The sequence below is a fragment of the Narcine bancroftii genome, chromosome 3 (assembly GCF_036971445.1).
Source record: "Narcine bancroftii isolate sNarBan1 chromosome 3, sNarBan1.hap1, whole genome shotgun sequence".
NCBI classification, from domain to species: Eukaryota; Metazoa; Chordata; class Chondrichthyes; order Torpediniformes; family Narcinidae; genus Narcine; species Narcine bancroftii.
Genome location: NC_091471.1, coordinates 167,704,748 through 167,730,976, shown reverse-complemented (window position 1 = coordinate 167,730,976; position 26,229 = coordinate 167,704,748). Strand labels below are relative to the sequence as shown.

General features: G+C 41.1%; 1 protein-coding gene and 1 long non-coding RNA gene across 2 annotated transcripts in view; one reads left to right on the top strand and one right to left on the bottom strand.

Annotated features, from left to right (window-relative positions):
• Positions 1 to 1,038: 1,038 nt before the first annotated feature.
• LOC138757816 (uncharacterized) lies at positions 1,039 to 24,733 on the bottom strand. Its single transcript, XR_011353910.1, has 3 exons — positions 24,315 to 24,733; positions 21,552 to 21,610; positions 1,039 to 2,505 (listed from the first exon to the last, which is right to left on the bottom strand). It is a non-coding gene; the product is annotated as an uncharacterized lncRNA (long non-coding RNA).
• dkk2 (dickkopf WNT signaling pathway inhibitor 2) overlaps positions 23,629 to 26,229 on the top strand; it is a 50,648-nt gene continuing 48,047 nt past the window's right edge. Inside the window, exon 1 of the mRNA XM_069925757.1 lies at positions 23,629 to 24,498. Within this exon, the coding sequence (XP_069781858.1) occupies positions 24,304 to 24,498 (195 nt within the window). The 5' untranslated portion in view covers positions 23,629 to 24,303. The remainder of the gene's footprint in view (positions 24,499 to 26,229) is intronic.

Genomic DNA, 26,229 nt, shown 5'->3' with positions numbered 1-26,229 from the left:
ACTTGAATATCGTCAGGAACAAAATTTTTAATCTCCTCAATCAGAATGAATTCCCTCAATAAATCAGTTATTTTCTACTTTCATTGCAGCACACCACCGATCAAAACACACAACCTTCCTATAAGCAAAATCCAGGTAACATTGCGTTGCTCCTTTTTTTAAACTCCTGAACTTTTATCTATAAGCCTCTGGGATTAGATCATAAAATCAGAGTATAGCCTGCTTTACAAATTTGCTTGTGTACAGTGAGACACAAATACACCTGTTGGGCTTTCCCTTTCATAACACTTTGTAGCAGGAGTGACCATTTGTCTGGTGGCCATTTTAAATTTACAGCTACTTTCTCAAAATACTGGTCTATTTCAGCTTCCTCAAATGGAGGAACTAACCTCACTTGTCTATTGACCAGAAACCTCTCCTCCTGACCAGCATGTGGGTTTTGGGCTTCTCCCTCTCCTTGCGGCTGCTCTTTCCTCCATTTCTGCCTGCCTTACTGCTTCCTGTTTGGCTTTCCTTTCTGCCTCTCTTTTTTACACTAACTCTAGTTTTTTCAAAGCCAACTTTACTTCCTCTGAAGTTTTCTCCTTAGGAAACTGTTCTCATGCAGCTTCTTCAAATACCCCCTTTCCTACATAGTGCTTAAGAATCTTTCAGGTAATTTCCTTTTTTTTCATCCCAGTTCTTACTGTAAGAAGTTTTAACTTGCCAACTTTAACCATCAGTTCTGACTTTTTAGCCATTTTTAAATTAACCACTGAAGGGTTAGCGATGAACTGGTCAATATTCATAGTTGCTGGTTTTTCAGCTGGTGATTTATACACACACCGTTTATTTTTAATTTCAAGCTGGAGGTTAAGTCAAGCTCAAGACGACTGATAACTAAGCACGAGTCAATCACCCCTAAAGCTTCCAAATTGGTTTGATCCCGGACAATTCCCCCAAATTATGTTACAAGATCAAATCATCATCCACAAAGAAGGCACATCACACAGGGGTAAAGATGAACCATTACTTTATTAACAAAAAATTCACCTTCAAACTTTAATTCAAAATCCCCCCCCTTTTATAAGAATGCCCTCTGGTTACTATGCAAATTTCTATAACAGTTTAGAACTAATAAATTTCCCAGCCTAAATATAACATGCAATTAAAGTCTAAGTTATATTTCCAACCAGCCCACAGAAAAACTTAGACACCAAACAAACACAAAACACACAAGATTCATAAAACTTCGATCTCAACTGAAGCAAAGAACATAAACAAAATTCAGTTTGTTTGGTAAACTGAAGCCAAAAGATCATTGAGAGAGAGAGCACAAAATTTGAAGTTGTCTTCTTGTGTTGCTTGGTCCGGATCCTTCTGGCTGCCTTCGAAATGTTCATCCCTTTTAAAATGCCCAACATTCTAACATGTTTTGGGCTTTCTTCCACTCCACAGCACACCCAGTGGTGGTTTGTCATCCAAGTCTAGAAGTTTTTAAATAATTTTCTGCACATGCCCAGTCCATCTCCCACTCTCTCAGCAGTCCACCTTCACCTTGGCTCTCTAAGGCAAACTGTCACTTTCCAACACAAAACCACACAACACATAGGTCAATACACAACTCAGAACTCTGTAACACTAACATATTAAAAGACTCCTCCCCACCCATCCACACTCTCTTCACCTCCCTCCCGGAGAGAAGATTAATGAGTGTACGATCATGAACCACCAGATCCAAAGACAGTTTCTTTCCTGCCATTATCAGACTCCTGAATTAACCACAGCAAAATTAGGTTTCTTTTGTTCCATAGCAACTGATCCCTCATTGTAACTCTGTGATTCTGTACTGTGTCTTACACTTGTACTATGCATGAGGTGTCAAGCTGGACTGCCCACAAAACAAACTTTATCATTGTTTCTTGGTAAATGAGGCAAGAAACTTAAACTTGACTTGATAGCTCACTTGATACGTGGGATAAGACTGTTTTGCTTCACTCAAACTTTGCCTTATCAGAAGCTGATGGCTGCGGTTCAGCGCCCAACAACATGGGACAGTATTATTTAGATGAGCTTTCAACACTAACCTTGCACATACTTAGAAGGGAAAAGATTTTCTGTTAACCATTGTGGATAAACATTAGTTAATGTACACTCAGGAAGAAATCAGACCATTGCTTCAGTAATATTGGTCAGGGTACCTCTCCTGTTATTGAAACTGCTCTGGTAGCGTTTGCAATCAAAGAGAAGGCAGATTGGGCCACTTTCTTTCTCAAGTTCATGTAGAAAGAGGGTGGCACAGTTAGTGTAAAAGTTAGTGCAACGTATTACAGCACCAGCAACCTGATTTCGAATCCAGCTTTGTCTGTCAGGAGTCTGTTCATTCTCCCTGTGATCTGCATGGATTTCCTCCAGATGGTCCAGTTTCATTCCACCCTCCAGAAGCATACAGGGTTTGTAGGTTAATTGGTGTTATTTGGGCAGCATGGGTTCGTGGTCGGAAGGGCCCGTTACTGTGCTGTATCTCTAAACGATTAGAAAAACATGAACAATTGATCATGACGATTCTGAGTATGCTACAAAGCATTCTCAGCTCTGCCTTACATTCTTTGGAATGGGATTTGGACATTAGATTTGACTCTGCAAACCCATTGAATATGTGAGAGTTTATTAACATCTACATAAATACAAAGCACAGACGCACCTGAATTCATACTTGCTACAGTACATAACCTTTGATGCTATCAACTCAGTTCACACCTTAAACAATGGGACCTTTACCTCAACTCTGCATCCAATGAGGGCCTCCTTTTTTTCTGGTCATTGAGCTAAATTCAAATTCACTTAGAGAACTGTGGATCTACAATTTACAAAGCTCCTTTAGTGAACCAAAACATTCCAAAGACCCACATGGAAATACTGGCAAGCAAAATTTGTCACAGCATCAGATGACCAATAGTTTGGGTGAAAATAGTAGATTTTTAGTAAGCATTTTACAAGAGGAGAGAGGAGTAGAAAGTTTAAGGAAGCAGTTCCAGAGCATCCACATATGGCAACTGTGCTTCAAGGGAGAAGCGATTACAGAGATGAGGGGGGTTAAGACCCTGAAAGGATTTGGCACCCAGCATGAGAATTTTAAATTTGAGGCTTCGTGTAATTGGGAGCTAGTGTCTGGGTCAAGTGTTAACATCTCTAAATGTAAAACAGCTTCTATTTTAGTTATGGTCGACTTAATGTTCCCTTCACTCGTGCCAATGCCTGTCTATTAGAGGAGCAAATTGATTAATGTGTTCTTGTGGTCCAGAAAGTAAGGATAAGTAAGGAGGGAAAAATGAATCACATGCAAAGGTCACCAGGCCTCACACATGGGGAGAGCTATTTAATCTGCTAAACTCTGAGGGGGAGAAGTGAGCTGTAAACTGAGAGGAGCATCATACAATGTGGTTTTAGATGCTAAATACTGTCTGTCATTAACTTCATTTGAAAGAAAGAGTTACAGTTGAACTATTAGTGTATAATGCAGTGGCCCAGCACATAATGTTACTGGCAGCACTGTGCCCAGAGAACCAGGTTCGATCCTGACCTCAGGTGTTGCCTGCATAGAGTTTGCACAATCTCCCCATGATCGCGTGTGTTTCTCCAGGTCCCCGGTTTCCTCCACATACTAAAGACGTGCAGGTTTCCTTGGTTAATTGGACTCTGTAAATTTCTTCTCATGCATAAATAAGTGGAAAATCTGGGGAGCAGATGGGGGGGGGGGGGGGTGTGAGGTTGACAAGAAAGAGAGGAGAAAAAATAAATAGGATAAACATGGGATTATTGTAAACAATTGGCACAGATTTGAACAGCCAGAGGGCTTGTTTCTGTGCTGTATCTCTCCATGACTGAAATAGACCAGGGCTGGAATGCAGATCCCTTCAGTGCCCCTTTCACACTCAAGGTGCACCAGGAACAACTTGATGATGAGCACCTTTGCTTGGTCTGCTGCAACATCAAGGACATCCTAGTTGCCAACTACTTCAATTCCACACACCATTCCCACATGGACATGTCAGTCTATGGTGTCATGCAGTGCCAAACTCAGGCCACCCACAAATTCAGTCTCCAATCAGATGGAATTAACATTGACATCTCCAACTTCTGTTAACCCCCTCCTCCTGTCTCTCTCTCTCTCTCTCTCCCTCTCTCCCCCCCCCTCTCTCTCTCTCTCTCTCCTTATCCCTCTGTCTCCTTTCCTCCAGTTCCTTACCCATCCCTTCCTTCTCCTATCAGAAATCTACTCTTGACCCTCCTTTTGACTTTTTCTCTTCTGCCCCCCATACCATATCCACCCATGACCACCTCCTGCCTTCCTGCACTCCTTCCTTTCCCTCCTCCCCTCTCCTCCTCCCTCTTCCCCCCACTTTTTATTCAGGCACCTGCCTGTTTCTTTCTTATATCTGATGAAGGGTTCAGGCCCAAAACATTGGTTACCCTTTATCTTTCTATGGATGCCGCATGACCTGTTGAGTTTTTGCAGCACATTTGTGCATTGCAGGTTTGTACCCTCATCTGCTTCAATCTGGTGGACACTTAAAATGTAAGAATCATAGTTCAATTATTGGTTAGCAGTAGCCATTATAATTGACAGATACATATCGATCAAAGGTGCACTGTCCAGGTCCTGAAAGGAACAGCTTAAAAAGAACCCAGGAAATCCCTTCTTGGCTGACAATACAAAGTCCCTGCCACCTACTTTTAGGATGCTCCCAGGGATTGTCTCCAACCCTCTACACCTGCAGCCCATCTCAAAGTGAGCTGACTAATTTCTCCCGCTAGTGAAATTAGGACCAATTGTCTTCAATTGGTTAGTGGCACGGTTAGCGCAGCGTTATTGCAGCAACCTGGGTTGGAATCTGGGGCGCTGTCTTCTAGGAGTTTGTATGTTCTCCCCGCATCTGCATTTGTTTCCTCCAGGCGCTTTGGTTTTCTCCCACCCTCCAGCAGCATACGGGGTTCCCAATGTGCAAGTGCCAGTGAATAGAGAACATTCCGTTGCATAAAATCAAAAGCAGATTCTACGGAACAGAATTATTTTTACATTTTAATGATACAACAAGGTAGAAGACCCTTCCAGTCCATGAAATCTGTGCCACCCAATTAACCTACCAACATACCCCGTATATTTTGGCAGGTGGGAGGAAACCGGGGCACCTGGGGAAAATCCACGGAGGCCACGGAGAGAATTTACAAACTCCTTTTAGGAGAATGAGAATTAAAAATAGACAGAAAAGTCTTGGGCTGGCACGATGGTGAATGTTTTATTCTGCAGTGTATGATGAAGGAGACATTTCCTATGTATCTCATAAAATAGAATGAGAGGAATGTTTTGCATTAGCAAATGTATTTAGCAACCTCACTATGAACCGTTGGATAATGTGATATTTTTAATGAAGTCGACAAGACTACATGCACAGACCAAAAAAAAAGTTAAAGGGAATGTGCACTCTCAAGTGAGCCCCATCTTCAAACTACTTTCAAAGTGTAGGATCTGTAAAGGAGGAAACCAAGGCAGAAAATGTGCGTCAGCAAGATCCCACAAGTCATAAGACCATTAGGACAGATAAATGATTGAGGTGCAAATTTTTCCCAGGACAATGTGGTTCTCCATTTTCATCTTCAAATTGGTGGCATGGAATTTTATTTCAACATAGATCACCTTAAATAAATTTCAACCTTTTCTTGCAGTGTGGGATTATTTTATGAAATATGTTAGGGCAAGGAACTCTGGAGTTTCTTTAAGAGTGTGGGTTGCTGAATGCTTTCGCTGGTGGTTTGACAATTACCCTGATTATAAAACTGATGTAATAATTGGAAATGTGAGTTTAAAAACTCACTAATGTTAATTAAATAGGCCTGAAATTAAAAAAAAAGATGATATTGTTAATGGTTAATTTGATGTCACAATTTGACCTATATATATGGTATATTCCATAGAATCATAGAATGCTACAGCTCATCAGCCCTTCTACTCTGTGCCAACCATTGTTCTGACAGTCCCATTGAACTCCCCCTATTCCATAACCTTCCAGACATCTCCCACCATGTATTTATCCAATTTATACTTAAAATTTAAGATCAAGCCTGCATTCAACAAATTAGATGGCAGATCGTTCCATATTCCCACCACTCTCTGAGAGAAAAACTTTCCCCTAAACCTTTCGCCTTTCATCTTAAAACTATCTCTCGCATTTATCTCCCCCAATCTAAGTGGAAAAACCCTACTTGCACACACCCTGTCTATACCTCTCATATTCTTGTAAATCTCTATCAAATCTCCAATCATTCTTCTTCGCTCAAAGGAATAAAGTCCTACCCTGTTTAATCTTTCCCTGTAACTCAACTCCTGAAGACCCGGCAACATCTCTACACTCTTTCAGTTTTATTGATAATCTTCCTATAGTTAGGTGACCAGAACTGCACACAATATTCCAAATTTGGCCTCGCTGCGTCTTAAACAACTTTAACATAACACCCCAATTCCTATACTCAATGCTTATACTTATGCTTCTAGGGCATGTAAGGACACATATCTTCCATCAAAGTTCAAAGTTAAAGTTCAGAGTTCATGTCAAGGGATGTCAGAGTACATAATTAATATCACACACAACCCTGAAATTCTTTTTCCTGTGGACCAGGCAGAATTTCTACTGATTGGTAACTGTAAACTGTCTCAAGAAAAAAATGTGTACAAAAAAGAGAAATGTAAACAAAGAAGGAAATGCAAACAAATTGTGCAATACAAAAAAAATTCAGTAATAAATGATGAGCATACTAAGAGTTATATGAGTTCCTGATTGAGTTTGTTGTTGAGGAGTCTGATGGTTGAGGAGTAGCAACTGTTCCTGAACCAAATGGTACAAGTGCTGTGGCATCTATTCCTCTTTTCTGATGGCAGCAGTGAGAACAGAGCATGACCTGGGAGGTGTCGATACTTGATTGCTGCTGCTCTCCGAAAATGTTCTTGATGGAGGGGAGAGTTTTGCCTGTGAAATACTGGCCTTTGTCCACTAGCTTTTGCAGGGCTTTCCACTTAGATGTATAGTGCCCCCACACAAGGTTGAGATATGGCTGGTCAGCACTACACATCTGTAGAAGTTTGCCAAGATTTTGGATGACATACTGAACTTCAGTAAAAATTAGAGGTGCTGATGTGCTTTCCTCACAATGACATTAGTATGATGGTCCAGGAAAGGGTGTCTGAAATAATGACACCCAGGAATTTTTTGATCATAAATTCCTTTATACACTATGATATTTAGAATAGAAACTGCATACATTTTACGTTGTAATTAATTCCATTCATACAGTCACTCTGTAAATTTTGCATCGACAGGTTTCCTCATCAGTAGGAATTCCTCAAAAAAATATGGATAAAATGACCTTGGGACAGGGATTGAGTCAATACTTGTCCTCAGTCCTGCTATATCCCATTTCCATACCCATTTCAATTGAAGATCTTTACTTATTTTCCAAAGCCATGGAAACATGACTTGTTCATCCTGAAACAATTATCCTTGCTCACCCTGTCACTGGTCTTTCCAATGATGTTAGAAGGAATAAAAAGAAAGTAGGATTTAATGGGCTTGTCCATTTTTACTTCTGAAAACATGATAGTACTTCAACACAAGGGTTTAAAATGAGACAAGAATAACCTTTTCAATGACAGATTATGTCATCAAGGCAGGTTCAGCACAGTATGAGGGACACTTATTTCATAATGAATGACTCAATTTCCAAATGACAAAATTAATAAAGAACTCCTCCCATCCAACACCCAGGTCCACACCCTAGCCCACCCCAAGCTCTATCTGCTATTATTTTTCTCTTGCCCATCATCTCTTTCCACATCACTTTATTGTCTTTGTCTCCCAACTAAACCCCGCCCCCCACTCTTCTACCTGCTACCAGTTGTCCATCATCCTTCACCAATCCTTAGCCCTTCTATCAGCTACTGGTCCTCTCTTTAAAACAACATACCCACCTTTTCCTTTCTCAGTCCTGAAGCTGGTTTTCAATCAAACACTTCCCTCCATGAACTCTGGAGGTGTGACAGGGCAGGAGGCACCCTGTCATTGAATTCACCTCTCACCTGTAGTTTTTGTCAGGTTCTAACATATCAGCAGTTTCTTTTTGCTTCAAGAATCCAATATCTGCAGTCTCTGGAATCTTCAGTTGAAATGGATAGAGATATGAGACTGAACTCAAATGTATAGTTCCATTCCTTTTCTGAAGTCACCATGTCCACATTTTTGCAGAACTTCCCAACTATGAAGAAAACTGCCTCTGACAAAATGTCATTAAACAAAAAAATCTGTAGATGCTGGGATCCAGTGCAGTACAGAAACTTGCTAAAGAAACTGAGCAGGTCATGCAGCATCCATAGAAAGCAAAAGGCAATCAACATTTCGGGCCTGAGCTCTTCCTCGGATACTGTGTGAACTTTTGAGTTCCTCCAGCATTTTTCTGTAAACATGTTGCACTGGGAATATGCAGCCCTTAGCAGCTGAGAGGAAGTAATTACAATGTGATGTTTCCATTCCGAATGTTGGAATTTAGGATGGAAGAGATCAATGGGGGAAAGATAGCAGACTTAATAAATGAATACTTTCTAAATATTTTCAATGAATTGCCCCACAGAGTATTCAAGTCATATTAGCTTGGTAATGAGAATCAAGGATTACTTTTATTGAATCTTAGCTGCAAGGTGCATTTGCTAGAAAATGGCTTTTTCAAATTCATTAGAGACAAGGCTTTAGATTTAATAAAATATGTGCATCTGGTCTAGTGAAACTCAATATGCAATTGACCTATTTATATTCCACTCAGTTTGAAGGCTCCTGAGAATTGTGAATTATAAAAAAAAAAATGCAGATGCTGAAAATCCAAAATAAAATCAAAAATATTCATAAGGATGGACATTTTCCATTGAAAGAGAACCCATTCATAGTTTAGGTTGAAGAACTATTTCTTGTCGTATGCACTGAAATGCATTAAAAACCTCTGTTTTGTGTGTTATCCTGGAAAGTCAATCCAGAGGTACAGCACATAATGCAATAAAAAAATTCAAGCACAGGCTGTAATGCTACAGTAAGTCAAAGAGATCAGGGTTTCATGTTACAAAATTCAGTGTATAGAAAAACATCCAGTTATAATTGATAAGGATGGTTAGGGTGATGTATTAGCATGAATAGGGGACTGATTAACCAATAGAAAGCAGAGATTTGAGATACCAGGTGTTTTTCTGGTTGGCAATTGGTGATGAGCAGGGTGCCACAGGGGTCAGTGCTGGGCTCGCAACTGTTCGCGATATACATTAAGGATTTGGAAGAGGGACAGAGAGTAGTGTATCTAATTTTGTTGATGACACTAAAATGAGTGGGAAAAGCAAATGGTTCAGAGGAGACAGAGAGTCTGCAGAGAGATATAGATAGGTGAAGTGAGTGGGAAAGGGTCTGGCAGATGGAGTTCAATGTGGTAAATGTGAGGTTACCTACTATGGAAATAAAGATGGAAGATCAGTTTATTATTTAAATGGCAAAGAATTGCAGCATGCTGATGGGCAGAAGGACTTGGGAATGCTTGTGCATGAAATGCAAAAAGGTTAGGTTGCAAGTGAAGCAGGCTTTCAAGAATGCAAATAGAATGTTGGCCTTCATTGCTAGAGGGATTAAATTTAGAAGCAGGGAGGTTGTGCTGCAACAGTACAAGGTACTGGTGAGCCAACATTCAGAGTACCGCATGCAGTTCTGGTCTCTTTACTTGAGGAAGGATGTACTGTCTTTGGAGGCGGAGCAGAGGAGGTTCACCAGGTTGGTTCCAGGGATGAAAGGTTTTGACAGTGTGGATGTAGGTGGGTAAATCAAGGACAAAGGGTCTTAAAATGAGAAGTTATCCATTTAAAACAGAGATAAGGAAGAACTTCTTTAGTCAGAGAGCCATGGATCTGTGGAACTCACTGCCGCATACAGTGGTAGAGGCCAGATCATTGGGAGAATTTAAACAGGAAATTGATAAATATCTAATTTGTAAGGGTATCAAGGGATATGGGGAAAAGGCTGGAAACTGGAACTAGGTGTGAGCATAGTTCAACTTAGTGTAGAGTCATGGAACAGACTTGATGGGCCTAGTGGCCTGCTTCTGTTCCTTTATCTTGAGATCTTGTGATCTAGCTTATGAGGAGAGATTGCGTCATCTGGAACTGTACTTACTAGAATTGGAAGAATGAGAGGAGATCTTATAGAAATGTATAAAAAATGATGAAAGGCATAGAGAAGATAGAGGTAGGTGAGTTGTTCCCATTGGTGGGATGACTAAAACTAGGAGCCTCAAGATACAGGGTAGTAGATTTAGGACAGAGATGAAAAGGAACTGCTTTTCCCAGAGAGTGGTGAATCTATGGAATTTTCTTCCCATTGAGGCAACCTCAGTGAATATATTTAAGACAAGATTTGATTGATTTTTACAAAATAGAGGAATTAAGGGATATGGGGAAAAGGTAGGTAGGTGGAGATGAGCCCACCATCAGATCAACCATGATCTCATTGAATGGTGGAGCAGGCTCAACGGGCGAGATAGCCTACTCCTGCTCCTATTTCTTATGCCCTCTGGTCTTTGACACATCAGCCTTGGGGGAAAAGTTTGTTACAATTTATTGTGGACTTGCGTCTGTATGTCATCATCTAACATACCTTAATGCTACAAGTAGTTTATGACCCCATTAAAATATTAAAGTTGAAGAAATATGTCAAACATTAATTTTTTACCTTGTGTGCTATAATTTCCCATTTTTGTTACAGTGGTAGCAGTCACAGTCGCTGTATCACTCCTGGTGAATGGAGCTTGGAAATATTGACTAAAATATTGGTTTGAAGTTTGTTAACAATGTTTGCATTGATCGTCAGATCAGTGACAATGCTCCCTAATCTGAATTAAAATTTCAGACCTCATATCACACAATCCAGACAAGCAGAGATAGGGGAGTCAACTCTGAATAGTGTTCTCATATCTAATAGTGGTCCCTTGAGCATGCCAACATTGAGCCATTAGAGGATAAATTTTCTGCCGAAATTTTTAATCTTTATTACAACTTTGGTACTAACATTGGAAATTATTTTTCAATTAAATTGCGTCTTTAGTTTTGTTTGTTTTGATCCTTTCTGCCCAGATCCTTTCTGACCTGCAATGTATTTCCAATTTTCCCTGTTGTTTTATTTCAGCTACCCAGTACTTAAAATTTTTTGCTTTGGAAATCAGTTTCTGCAGTTTCTGTATGGTTTCTAACCATCCTGCTGTCAAATGATCAATCGATAAAATAGAGGGGTCCATTTTAAACGCGGAAAGTTCTTTTTAGTTGACCCCTCTCCTTATAATTCATGAACTGTTCTTTTAAATATAAGAGCCAAGAAAGCAATTGAGAATCCAGCTTGAGCTCGCCTTCCTCATAATGTGGCTTGTGGCTGTTATGTGAGAGACCTGGTTAAGTTCTGCTCCCTCAGTACAAGAAACGAACATAAACTGCTCATCAGCTTGAGCTGAGTAATAAGTTTCCGGTTGACATGCACCACCTACTGTACTATTTGTCTCATTACTTCAGTGCCAGTTTTTTTTTGGCCAGCGCAAAATAAAAGATTAGAGTAAAGGGGAAGATTGCAAATACAAATGTGGACATTATAAGGGACACATCATATCACAATGGCTGGAGCTTCAGATATATTGATACCCAGAAATTTGACGTTCTTAACCTTTCCCACTGCTGACCCCTCGATGAGGACTGGTTCGAGTTCTCCATATTTCCCCCTCCTGAAGTCAATAATGAGCTCCTTAGTTTTGCTACCATTGAGCACAAGGTTGTTGTTGTGACACCACTCAACCAACTGATCTGTATGATTCCTCATCACTGTCTATGATTCTGCCGACGACCATTGGTCCCATCAGCAAATGTGTAGATGATCGTTGAATTGTGCCAAGCCACATTGTCCTGGGTGAGGAGTGAGTAGAGCTCTGGGCTAAACATGCATCCATGAGGTGCGCATGTGTTGATTGCCAGTGAGGAGAAAACATTGGTTCCAATTCATATTGACTGTGGCTTTCTGATGAGGAAATCAAGCATCCAGTTGTAGAGGGGGGTTTTGGAGCTGGTTAACCAGCACAAAGGGTATGATGATGTTGAAAGCTGAACTGCAGTCGATTACGAGTAGCCTGATGTACAGACATGTTGCTGTTGTCTAGGTGATCCAGATCTTTTACCATTATCAACAATTCCATTAAAAAAAAGACCAAGGCATGAATTTAAGAGTGTGTTTCATGAAGAATAGCAATAGAGTTGGTAAATCATTGTTGATATACTTTCATAAAAGGTGAACTGTCTTCAATAACCTATTTGTTCATCTAAAATTCATACTGAGATGTCAATGTTTCATTGCATTGTTTTTCTTCCCTGCTTTAGCAATGAGCTTCAGCCCCAGTTTGTAGCTTCAATTGTTCCACAGTATGAGTCAGACAGCATGACAGCAGGTCTGCTCTGATCATCAAGCCCCTATTTTACTATAATTTTTTACATGAATCCTTTTTTATTCTCCTCACAGATTCTATCTGGGAGCAATTTCCATTTGCTAATTAACACATCAACCTGCATGTGGGAGGAAACAGGAGCAACAAGTGGAAACCAAGTGGTGAGCTTGTGCAAACTTCACACAGGGAGCATTGGACATCAGGACTGAAATCCAGATTGCTGGATCTGGAGGCATCACTTTACGAGCTGCACTACTGCACTGCGTGCTTACATTTTATGGGTCATTAAACAATATGCATAGTCTACAATTTGAATGTAATAATTAATGTATGGAGTAGGACTGCTATCATTATATACTGCTCTACTGTCTACTGCTGCTTTGTTTCTCTTTACAAAGGTCTGCCAAAAAAATACATTATTAAAATTAAGATAAAACTAGTTTCAGTGGGATGGAGCATGCATTGAACAAATTTGAACATGGTATTTTCTTTTTCTTTTACACCAACATCCCATATGATCAGAAATGTTTAGGAAGTTCTGATGGTGGCTTTCAGTGAAAAAAAAACCATCATGGCAATCTGCTCTTTTGAGCTCAGTTTCATGAACAGACTGATGACAGAATGAATCACTCTTCATCTGTGCACAGCCTCACTTCAGAATGGCAATGGAACAATACCTACATCATTTGTGACATGGAGCATCCAGCGATAGCTGTTGTTGCTCTCAAAACTCTTGCATGTGTCTCACTGGCTCCCTCCACAGAATTCGATGAACCTCCTGTTGAAGAGTTGCTCTTTATTCAGGCATTTTTCTACCACTTCACCCTGTTGGCAGACTTTGATTCCTTGATCTATTCTTAAATGACTGGATGTGTTGTCAATTTCAAAAGATTTAACTTGATTTTTAACATCAACATTATATACGAGCACAGGAAAACCAGTGGAGAAAGCTAAATAAAATTATGCAAGATCTTTCTGAGAGGTCCATAAATGATGAAAGAACGCAGGATGTTATTGCAAATAATCTGGCATGAATTTACTGCCATTTACAATTATGCTAATGTTTTGTATTTAAACTTGCAAAACTTTGTACCAAGCATCAAATTCCTCAAGTGCTTGAGGCAAGAGGGTGTTAATGTCACATATTCAACAGAGCTGTGTTCTGGTACATGAATTCTTCATCAGTATATCAATGGTTGTTTGCTGCCACTTTTATTTTCTGTTGAGACCTTACCGAATTGCGCTCAAGCTTTCAATATTGTCTGTACACTTGAGAATCTTGATAACATTTTAACTGATACCAGACATAGTATTTGTTCATTCTTTGCGGTTTTAGAAATCGTTATTTAAATGTGGAAGAGCAGCATTGGAATTTCTATAGCATAAATTAAGTTTCTCTTAATCGATGTCGACAGGATGCTTTGCTTTTCCTTATACAATTTATGAATTTACAGCAATAGAGTTCATACATGATTAAGTGTTACATTAAAACCAACAGCTAACATTATAATATAAAAAAGAACAAAAGGTGGAATATAATTGGTTAAGCACACATCTGAGTGAATGCCGGCATTGCTTTCACATTTGAGAAACAGGAAATAGGACTCACCATTGCACAAAAATATGATGTGCATTCTATTTGTTAGTAATAATTGAAGAGTAGTGAATTGGCCTTTAGTTAGATGTTTTAACTAATTCATAAATCATGCATTATCCTTTTCAACCGATCCACAACTTATTTGAATGTTGGATGTCAAAATGAGCAGTACCATGTGATTGATATCTTGCAAGTTATAAAATAAACTGTCACTGAGGTTTGTCCTCACTTTCTGCAAATCAATTTGTCACACCTTATTTTTGTTGACAATGGCACCTTCCTTGGGTGATTAATAGTACAAACTTTGGAACATGATTGATGTAAGGCCATTTTATTGGCTCCCTAGAGGGCCCCACAGGTTAAAAAAAAAAGCATTTAAAAACAGCTTCTACAAATAACAATAAATAATAGTTGTAACATGCCACACTGCTAATTTTCTTCCACTAAGACTCAAATGCTAACGATATGACATATTAATTCTGTCCTTTTTAGCTACAGGCCCATATCCAATCACCCTTTCCTTTTTTAAAAAAAATAGTCATGCAGCATGGTAACAGTCCCTTCCAGCCCATTAGCCCATTCCCCTTAAATACACCAATTAGCCTACAACCCCATACAACCCCAAACAATTTTGAAGTATGGGAGGAAACTTGAGCATCCGGAGGAAACCCTGCAGGCACAAGGATAACATAAAAAATCCTTGCAGACAACACCTTATTGAAACCCAGGTCACGGCCACTCTAACCACTAACTGAGCTGCCCTTGATAATATGTATGAAAACTTTATTCTCAAATGTAGTTCCATCAGTTTCATAATATTTTGACATTATCTCAAACATCAAATCTCTTAGACTCTGATGCAGTCATTCACATTCTCAAAACCTTCAAACTCAGTAGCTGCAATGAATCTGGTTCACTTTGTATTCCAGGTTTTAGCTTATCCAGAGATCCAATTTTCATGTCCCTCACACTGCATCGTTTGACTTAACATTAGTCACTCTCACAGTCTCAAAATTAAAACAGTTGTTCTTTTGTTTAAGATTTCCCCATCAGCATCTCTATATCCTTAATCATAACCAGTAAATCTGTCTCAAAGTCTCTATTTATGTCAAAGTGACCTCCATGCATTATTGGTGACTAGATTTTCAGCTCCATGTATGAGAATTCCTTCTTTAAATCCAGATGTCAAACCTGCCCTCCTTCATGAACTCCCACCCCAAATTTTATTCAAGTCTACCTCCAGCCAAATTTTGGGTCACTCGACCAGTTTTAACTTTCTTCAGAAATAAAAACTGTAAATGTTGATAACACTCAGAGTCTTTGATCGGAAATATTTACTCTGTTCCTCTCTCTCTCCATAGATGCTGTCTGACCTGTTGTGTGTTTCCATTATTTTCTGTTTTAATTTGCATTTTAATTTTCCGTATCTACAGTTTCTTTTATTATTAATTTTTGTTCCTTTTGGCTTATGTACAAGTACCTGAAACATGTTTCTTCATATTGAATACTAAATAAATCAAGTTTTATTGAGCATCAACTTTTCCAAAGAGCTACAAAAGTGCATGGGTTAAGGATTTAATATCATTTATTATTATAATAGATAGGACATCCTTGGATATTTTCCCAGACTTTTACTGTCATTATACCATTCCCTCATGTTGCAGTCTAAAATGGTTTTGCCTACGGTCTATAGTATCTGCCTAAGGACTATAACATCTCATATGAGGACACCAATACCCCTAATCGAAAAACCCTCCAAAAGTTAGTGGATACAGCCCAGGACATCACAAGTGAAACCCTCTCCACTATCAAGAATATCTATAGAGAACACTGCTATCAGAGAGCAGCAGCAATTATCAAGGATCCACACCACCCAGTACACACTCTGGTCATGCTGTTGCCACCAGGAAAGAGGTCTAGGTGCCACAAGACTCACACCATCAGGTTCAGAAACAGTTGCTACCCCTCCACCCTCAGAATCCTCAACAACAAACTCAATGTGGGGCTCATTTAAGGAACCTTTTACACTTTATTTTTATTGGGCACTACCAGTTGCCCCAATAATTACAAGGACAAAGACTGAGGGGAATGAAAGGCTTTATTGTACATAAGACTTGAGCTGGCCCGATCCAAGCTAGGGAAGTGCAGGGAAGGGAGAGGTGGCTCAACCTTTATGGCCTAGGCCACAGGGGAGGAGTCCAGGGGAGAGTGTTATCAGGGGGTGGGCCAGCCCATGCCTTTACCAGCCAATGACTCTATACAATCCAAATATAATCCATATCATTATAATTTTAAAAAAAATTTCTGTATTGCACAGTCATTTTGTTTATACTTATTATCTGTTTACAGTTCCTTATTTATTTACATGTATACACTGTGTATAGTTTACTTGCACTACCAATAAGTGGTAATGCTACCTCACCTGCAGGTAAAAGAATCTCAGGGTTGTATGTGATATCAAATATGTGCTCTGACAATAAATTTGAAATCTGAAGGAGTCAGGTTCTAATCTTAGCTACAGGTTTGCTGAAACAGATTCATCCAGATGTATCCTCAACAAGGCTTTTTACCTCCTCTAGGATAACTCCAGCCTGGTGTGAGACCACATTTTAGGAGTATTCATGCAATCTGTCAATTCTGCTTTCCAAATAAATCACATTCTAAACTTTATACTGCCAATCACCTGTTCCTAAAGAGCCCTGGCTCTCATTCTTAACCCCAAACACATGTTTTGAGCTTAGTATCTGGCAATCAACCTCAGGGTAGCTGCAATCACAACCAAGGGCAGGCAGACCAGTGTTACTATGTTCAGCCACCATCTGTAGCCCTAATTATTGATTGCCTTCCCCAACTTACTCCCAACCTATTTAAATCACAAACTTAGCAGAAAGCAAGAAGCAAATGGATGTTTCTCTCTCTCTCTCTCTCTCTCTGCAATATTAAAATAAATCAAAAGTTTTGAATGCAAGCAAAAGACTCTTTTTTTTTGAATAGCTTCTCCACACATACTATATATTCTCTAAGTGATATATATAGGAGTCAGCAAACTAACGATGTAAGGATTCATATTTGATCCCTCACTTACATTCAGCCAGTGGACATCATCCTGTAGTCAGAAAATTGTATTTTCTGTTTTAATTTTATTTTTGTTTTAATTACCCAAAGGTAATTGCTTTTGATTTTCTTCATTCTCCAATATCATCATTGCTGGAAAGGTTGTCATCTTTTGTACAACTGAGTCAGCTGAATGCCTTACTCCAAGAGTGGGACTAGAGTTGTATTTTTTCCGAACTGGCTAAGCTGGGCAGGTTATTTCTCTGGCCAGTCGAGATTTTAAAACTTTCTTAAGCTTTCTTTGTCACTTACAATCATGCCTGAATCTGCTCAAATTAGATGTGAGATTTAAGCACTGTTTTTTGTCTTGTACATTCCTCATTCTATGTGTACTAGATATGAGTTCCATTCCAAACTTGAATGATTGCAAAATTGAATGAAGGCACAAAAGTGTTCAAAAAGTCAGCACTGTGGCAACAAAACCAAACAAAATAAGGGTGTATTAAGTTACAGTTCTACAATCTCAAAGAGAGGGAAAAAAACTTCTTTAAAATTTTTATTATTTAAAAATGAACACAGGACAACTATATTAAAATCTTACCACCATTATCGAGGATGGAGTGTATATACACCATGGTGCCCAACGCTCTCGAAACCCCTCCATGGTTCCTGTGGATATTGCATGTTCCTATTCTAAGGACACCCGGGCACAAATGTACCCCCGAAAATGGCCAGCGCACCATTGCAGGAGGAGCCATGAGCCGTACGCTTCCAGGACTCACGGATGGAGAGTTTTGCTAGGCCCAGGAGTAGAGTATCAAGATGTCCCCCTCACTTTCTGCCCTGCTCCCCACTGGGTGGCCAACATTGAAGAGGGTAGGGCTGAAATGTAACCAGAATGCGAGGAGCAACCCCTTCAGAAAGTCAAAGAGGGGCTACAACTCACACACTCCATGAACATGTGGTACATGGTCTCCTCCAGCCCTAGAAGTGGCATACAGCTGGTAGATCTGTGTACAAATTCAGAAACATTAAGGGCACCGGTCAATGTAATGCTCTCCACCCCAGGTCCCTGATATACAAGGGCAGGATCCCTGCATAGAGCACCTGCCACTAGGAACTGCTTTGATTAGCAGATGGTCATCATTATGTGGCTGCCTCCAGAGTCTATAACTTTTATAGCCTCTGCTCTCATGTTATTTCATTAATAAATGTAGCCACTGGTATAGACAGCAGGGTGGGAAGAAGATGGGTAGAATAACAAGGAAAAAATATATGCAGATGTGTATTCTGTGAAGTGTCTCAGTATTCAGCATCTGAATGTAATAGAGGAACCCAGAAATGATCTTCCCAGTAACTTTATTCCAAAAGTTACATCGTCAAGCTATTGGCTTTTACACTTTTCATTAGTTTTAAATTTGGCTCAACAGTAAATCAACTCCCTAAATCTAAATGGTTATCAAAACTAATACTTTTGGTGTATTATGTTGTCCAATAGAAATGACCATCCAAGTAGAGAAGTGACTGTTTTATTTCTTCTCAAAGTTTGATGGAAAACACTTTGTGAAGTATAAATTCCAACTTATCATATACTTGGAGTGTAGTGAAGGAATTTCATGTTGGGTCAGAGTCATACAGCATGGACACAGGTCCTTTGACCCAACTTGCCCACCCCAACCAAAATGTCCCATCCACACTAGTCTCATATCCCTCTTAACCAGTGGTTCTTAACCTTTTACTTTCCACTCACATACCACTGTAAGTAATCCCTGTGCCAATGGTGCTCTGTGATTAGCATGGGATTACTTACAGTGGTATGTGGATGGAAAGAAAAAGATTGAAAACCACTGTTTTAATCGTACCTAATTGACTCATTATGTGCATGGTTTCATAACTCCAAAGGAAATGGGCCAATCATCATTTTTCTCAAGCAACATATTTCAGTAACAATTGGGTCAAGAGCAATGGTCTCAACCTTCCCTTCCCACTCACATACCACCTTAAGCAATCCCTTACTAATCACAGTGCCCTTATGGCACAGGGATTACTTAAAGTGATAAGTGAGTGGAAAGAAAAAGGTTGAGAACCATTGCTCTAAACCTATCTTATCTATGTATCTATCCAAACTTTTCTTAAACTTTGCAATAGTATGTGCCTCAACACATTCTCCAACAGCCCATTCCATAAGTTCACCACCCTCGGTGTAAAAATTGTTACCCCCTCAGGTACACTGCTCACCTTAAACTTATCTCCTCTGGTTTCTGATTCCCATATTCTGGACGTCCTTCTGCACAAAGAAATAAAGCCCAAGCCTGCTCACCCTCTCCCTATAGCTCAGGCCCGTGAGTTCTGGCAACATCCTCCCAAATCCTCTCCAATTTGAAGCCAATTTTATATCCATTCTACTATCTCTTTTTGCATCCCATGTGGTCTAACTTTACAGTGCAGCCTACCATGCAAATCCTGATTAAATGCCTTGTTGAAATCTATGTACACAATATTTACAGCACTGCTCTCATCAACCTTCTTGGTCAGATCTTCAAAACATTCAGTCATATTTGTGAGAAAACCATGCTGACTAATCAGCCTTGTCCATCCAAGTGCATGTACAGTATATCTTTTCCCTCAGAATGCTCTCTGGTAACTTACTGACCACAGGCGTTAGGCTCACTGGCCTACAGCCCTTCTTGAATGGAGGTGTACCATTTGCCACCCTCCAGTCTTTTGGCTCCTCCTTTGTACTTAATGACCACTCAAGAACCTCAGCCAGGTCACATGCAATTTCCTCTCTAGCTTCCCACAGTGTCCTTGGATATATCTCATCAACCGAGGAGATCTGTCTCCCTTCATAGGCATCAGGACCTTCAACCGTAATACTGACTGTTCTCGAGACCCTGCCATTGACTGTCCAATTAATAACTTGATATGAAACGATGTGAATGGCTCTTTCATTATGATAATCTATTATTAATTGTAAAAATTAATGAGGATTTTTAAAATTTTGTTTCTTTGCAAAATGTGATGTATTTATATTTCCTCCCCAATTATCTTTTTGACAAGTAAAAGACAACCATATTGGATATAGAGTCCCTCACAGCTCAGACAAGTTACAGATAGAATTGGTAAACCACAGGGAAATATCTATGTGGAATTTCTTACTCATCTACACCAATTATATTTGCCCTAATTAAATTAGTATCCCTCCAGGCCTTGTCTATTCAAATGTCCATGTAATTGACTTGAAAAGATTGTGATTGAATCCCATTCCACCACTTCCTCTAGCAGTGAGTTCCAGAGATCAATCATTTTGTAAAAGAACTTGTCCTCCAATCTTCTTTAAAACTCCTTCCTCCCATATTAAACCCATTTCCTCTTAGTTTTTGATCTCCTGCCATGGGGGGAGATAAAAGATTTTTATTATCTGCCTGGAACTATCAGAAGTGAGATCACTGGGAGTATTTAAACAAGAAATAGACAAGTATCTCATTAGTAAGGGCATCAAGGGATATGGGGGAAAGGCCGGAAATTGGAGCTAGTGTAGAGTAGCTTAGTGTAGATTTACGGAATAGATTCGATGGGCCTAGTGGCCTGCTTCTGCTCCTTTGTCTTGTGATCTTGTGAATTTTTTTGTCAAGTCACATCTCTGCATTTTTTTGCTTCAGGGAAAACAAGCCTACCCTATCCAATCTCTTCCCATAATCAAAGTCCTCCAATTGAGCTAGCATACTTCTGCATTGTCTCAGTGAATAATGGCATTCTTCCCATAGTGTGATGACCAGAACTGCGCACAATAATCCAAGTGCAGGCCAGCAGTGTTTTGTGAAGTTAGATAGGTTGAAAATTCCGTTGAGAAACCTGATTTTAACCTCTCATTCGCCACAGAACTTTTTCTCACATATCCCAATTAACAGTCCAGCTCCGAGATAGTAATCTAGTAATGTTACCACTATGGAACATTAGTCATCTTGTGGTCCCATCTCATAATATAAAAAGGGTTGACACCAGTTAAACTCAACAAAAGTTAACACAAAGAAATTTGATCCTGGGTATTTGAAATAAAAACAGAAAATTCCAGAATTACTTGGTAGGTTAGGCAGGGAGAAACAAAGATCACATTTCAAGTAGATGACCTGTCATTAGTATGAGGAAAATAAAAATTCAGATTTAAATTGCAGAGAAAGAGAGGGAGGCAGGAAACACAGCAAATGCAGGTGATAGGATTGAGAGGAAGGGAAACTAAATGATACAAATGGTGGCAGTGCTGGCTGCCAGAAGGTTTGATAAATATAGATATATGGACTGGAGTGGATGAATGAAAATGGGGGAGAGAGGGGAGCTAGATCTGGGAGATAGAAAGCACTATACTCACCCTAAACCAGAAACTAAAAAAACAATATGCTAGGAAACACCCTTCAGATCAGGCAGCATCTGTGGAGAGAGACAAATCGAGATAACCTTACAGATGATCTTTCATCAGAACTGATAATCTCTGATGCAAAGTGGAAAAACTGCTTTTCTGAAACTATTTAACTTAATATTAAGTCCTGGGGATTGTAATTTGCTTGATTGAAATATGAGATGTTGTTCCTCAGGTGAAAGTGGCCAAAGACAGAACAATCAGAGCGTGAGCCAATGGGTCATGCAACTGGAAACTCAGAGTCAACCTTGTGGACTGAATGAAGGGATGTTCTATGAAGCAGTCACCCTTTTTGCCTGAGGTTTCTCCTTGGAGGAGATCATTTTGTGAGCACTGAATTGGAAGAAATACAAGGAAATTGTTTCTTCAACTAGAAGGATTATTTGGATAGTGAAAAGAAGAGGTAAAAGAGTTGGAGATGCAACTAAACTGTGGTTTTTGAAGGAAATAGAAGAATGGACAAGGAATTTGCATATGGAATTGTCTAAGTAGAATGCTGAAAGTGGAGTTGAGAGGTGTTGTAAAATGATGGTGGCAGACATCATGGAAAGTCATTTGATGAATGGGTTGGCTGTAGGGATGGAATGTGAGGACAAGAGGAATGCTTGTTTTGGTTGAGCAGAAATGTTGGAAATGGAACATACATCAAATGAAAACATTATCAGTTGTGGCGGAGAGGAAGTCATGGCTTGGGAAACCCAAAGAAATGTGAATGGTGCTGACAGGGAGAGTTAATTATCAGAGCAGTTACAATATATGGTACAGAAAATGCTCCACGTAAAACTGTAAGAAATGGCAGAGAGTTCTGAGTGCATTTTAGATCATTACTCCTTCCCCTCCATCGATATTTCACGCTGTTTTGGAAAAGCAGCCAATGTATTGAAAGAATCATCCTACTCTGGCCACATTCTCCTAATTCTTCTTTTGCTGAGGAGATTCATAAGTGAGAAATCACATGCCACCACATTCAAGGATGTTTTCTTCTCTCGTGTTATCAGATAGGTGGAGTCCTGGTCCAGAGGGAGAGATGAGGTGTCAGAGAGCTGGAAATTAGCCTCTCAACAGCTACATTTGGCGAATTGGTCCCTGGTCTGCAGAGTGCTGAAAGGCCAGGGAATGAAGCAAGATTAAGAGCAGAAATATTGGATGTAAATGTCACACCAGCAGTTAGTGTTGAGTGGGTTTAGAAGGGATAGAGACTAGAATCAGGGCCACAAGTTGATTAAGTATTCTGAAGATGGTGGAAAGGGTGACACAGACAAATCATAACATGACTAATGTACTAAGGGTGCATGAGTCTATCATGAACATCTCTTGTTTCACCATAATTGTCTTCCCTGATCATTTCATCTCCTCACAGGAGCACCATCAACAGTCACAGTTTACCTGCATCCCCAACTCTTTTACCTCTTTTCCATCCACCATCCAAAAATCCATCCAATCCTTCCAAATGAAGAAACAATTTCCTTGTATTTCTTCCAATTCACTGCGTCTCATTCAGTCCTCACAAAACGATCTCGTCCACAACGGAGAAACCTCGGACAAAATGGGCGAATGCTTCGTAGAACATCCCTCCCTTCAGTCCACAAGGATGACACTGGGTTTCCATCCGCTCCCACTCTGTCTTTGGTAATTTTGAGCACGGAGATCACTCTCCCTGCTGCAGTTAATCATTTTATTTCTTCCAGTAACGATAACAATTAGCCACATCCAGCCCGGGGATCTTCCACATGTGGCTGGGTATTGGGCAACAGTCAAATGCTCTGTACTTGTCTCCATAGTCGGGTGCGAAGACGAAGTGCGAGGAACCATCGGCGAATCTTCACTGCACTTTAACGTGAACCTGTCTCTCATCTCCCCCCCCCCCCACCCCCACCACCTCCACCGTCCACGTTGCGGAAGGGAGGAGGAAGAGCTACCTTTAACCACGGGAAACCAAGCGCTTACCTCGGTCTCTGTGGAACCTCGGGTGAGGCGAGAGTGGGTCAGGGGCTGTGCAGAACTTAAGCAAGTTACCTGACTCTCACGGCCGGTTCAAGGGGGGCTGGCCCTTCGTCCAGTCATTGAGAAGTTGAAGGCTGCCCAACTTAAAAATCTCCGAAAGCGTTTGCAGTTGCAAAAAAAAAAGTCCGCGACGCGGTCTGCGAGCGATCCGAGTTTTATCCCGGCCTCGTCCACCAGAAAATGGGGCAATGAATGTTTAGAGGGGTGGGACGTGGCCCCCACAGCTCCTCCGCCCCTCTCCATCCCTCCCGGTTGTCCCCACCGCTTCTGGGTTATTATCACCCTGGAGACTTGCCCTTGGGGATGATCGCATTGAAATGGGGACAGAGGTGGTGATTGCGGTGGTGCTGGAAGGGGGAGTGAGACCCGCCTGTATCGACCAAACCCACCCCCCACTCCCTCCCCACGCCGCCCGTCATCTCCTGCATGTAAGGTCGGAGGAGGGTCTATAAATACAGGAACAGAGAGCTGGAGGGACGCAAACGGTGATCTGCAGCTTCAACCTTGGAGCAATCGTAGACGACCTCTTATTGCAGGTTATTATAGATCCCATTGAGATACCCAGACGCGCCGCGGTCGCTCCCATCCCTGTCTTATTCCGATAGGGCGCTGTTAAAGAGGTTGAGACGTATAAAGTTGGAGTCGCTCGCTCTCACGCAGTCCTCCCCTGCCCCTCTCGCCCTCCGTGAAAGCTTTGGCAATGTCTCCTACCGGATGGCTGTTTTTCTGGACGGCGTTCCTCATACTCGGGGTTCAAAGGATTGACAGCGGCAGATCCAAAGTCAACTCCATCAAGTCTCCGGCCAACGGGCAGTCCCCGGAGCAACTGCCCGCCAACAGATCCACCAGCATCGAGAAACCGAAGGTCGCCAAGAAAAAGCAAGTCGGAAGCCAGGTGAGAGGATGCTGTTATCTTGCAATGTCCCATAAGCAACCAGTTTGGGGAAAGGGCAGATTTACTTTATAGGGGGGGTTTGAAAGTGAGTCTTGTACATAGGTGTTTATTGATGCCGTTAAACATCTTGGGATTTGACTGAGACGCTTTTAATCCCACGTCCCACGAAGTTTTCCAGGTTACCTTCACGGTCTTCGCTTCATTCAGTGGTTCATCAGAAATCCAGACGGGTGGTCTTTACAGAGGAGACCGACAGACAGGCGGAGAGCGAGGGAGAGACAGAGGGAGTGGGTGAGTGTGAGCTTGGGGGGGGGGGCTGTCAGGTGAGAGAGAGTGAGGGGGAGAGAGAGAGAGGGGGGAGAGAGAGTGAGGGGAGCGAGAGTGGGAGAGAGAGAGAGTGAAGGAGAGAGAGTGAGGGGGAGAGAGAAAGTGAAGGAGAGAAAGTGAGGGGGAGAGAGAGAGAGTGAGGGGAGGGGGAGAGTGAGGGAGAGAGAGTGAGGAGAGAGAGTGAGGGGGAGAGAGAGAGGGGGGAGAGAGAGTGAGGGGAGCGAGAGTGGGAGAGAGAGAGAGTGAAGGAGAGAGAGTGAGGGGGAGAGAGAAAGTGAAGGAGAGAAAGTGAGGGGGAGAGAGAGAGAGTGAGGGGAGGGGGAGAGTGAGGGAGAGAGAGTGAGTGAATGAGGGAGAGAGAGTGAAGGAGAGAGAGTGAGGGAGAGAGAGAGTGAGGGAGAGAGAGTGAAGGAGAGAGAGAGTGAGGGAGAGAGAGTGAAGGAGAGAGAGAGTGAGGGGAGCGAGAGTGGGAGAGAGAGAGTGAAGGAGAGAGAGTGAGGGGGAGAGAGAGAGTGAGGGGAGAGAGAGTGAGGGGAAGGGGAGAGTGAGGGAGAGAGAGTGAAGGAGAGAGAGTGAGGGGAGAGAGAGTGAAGGTGAGAGAGAGAGTGAAGGAGAGAGAGAGAGTGAGTGAAGGAGAGAGAGAGTGAGGGAGAGAGAGGTGGGGCGGAAGAGAGAGAGAAAGTAATTTCCCATGAGTTTTCTGTTGAAACCGCGGATTGGATAGCGTCCGTCCGAAGACAACGGTGATGCATTTGGATCCTTGACAAACACTCGCGTGTCACTGTGAACATGTTGAAAGGCTCGGTCTGTTCTTGAGACAGAGAGGGTTTAATAGTTACGCTTAAAATGACAAAGGGGTGGAACGGAGGTAGAAAAAGATTGTTTCCCCAAATGTTAGGTCCATAAGAGAAGGGCTTAATTGTAGGATTTTTTTTGGCAGGAGACATTATTTTTCAGCAAGGGGGTTGAATGCAGCGCAAGTGGCCAAGGATGAAAGAAGCATCGCGCGGTAAAGAGAGCGCGGCTCTCCACATGACCTCCACAGACCCCGGTCCACACCTTCGGTTTCCAGCGGCTTTTCATTTTCTTGTCACCTATACAGATCGGACTCTATAGAGCCTTAAAAGGGAAAGGACATCAACAACATTATTTGCCATGACAATGCATGGACCTGTTCGGTTTAATCTCCCGTTAATATGTAGCTACTTTGAAGTAATTATTTTTAAAGTCATATAGCAATTAAACGTCTTGGTTAATTTAATTTATTTGGTAAATCACAATGATTTTTTTTGTGAGTAAATGGAGAGTTTGGTATCAGACTGAAATGCAAGATTGGAAAGAGAGATTATTTGTGCTGGGTCCAGGAAAGATCCTAGTAGATAATGACTTCCAAGAACTTAGATT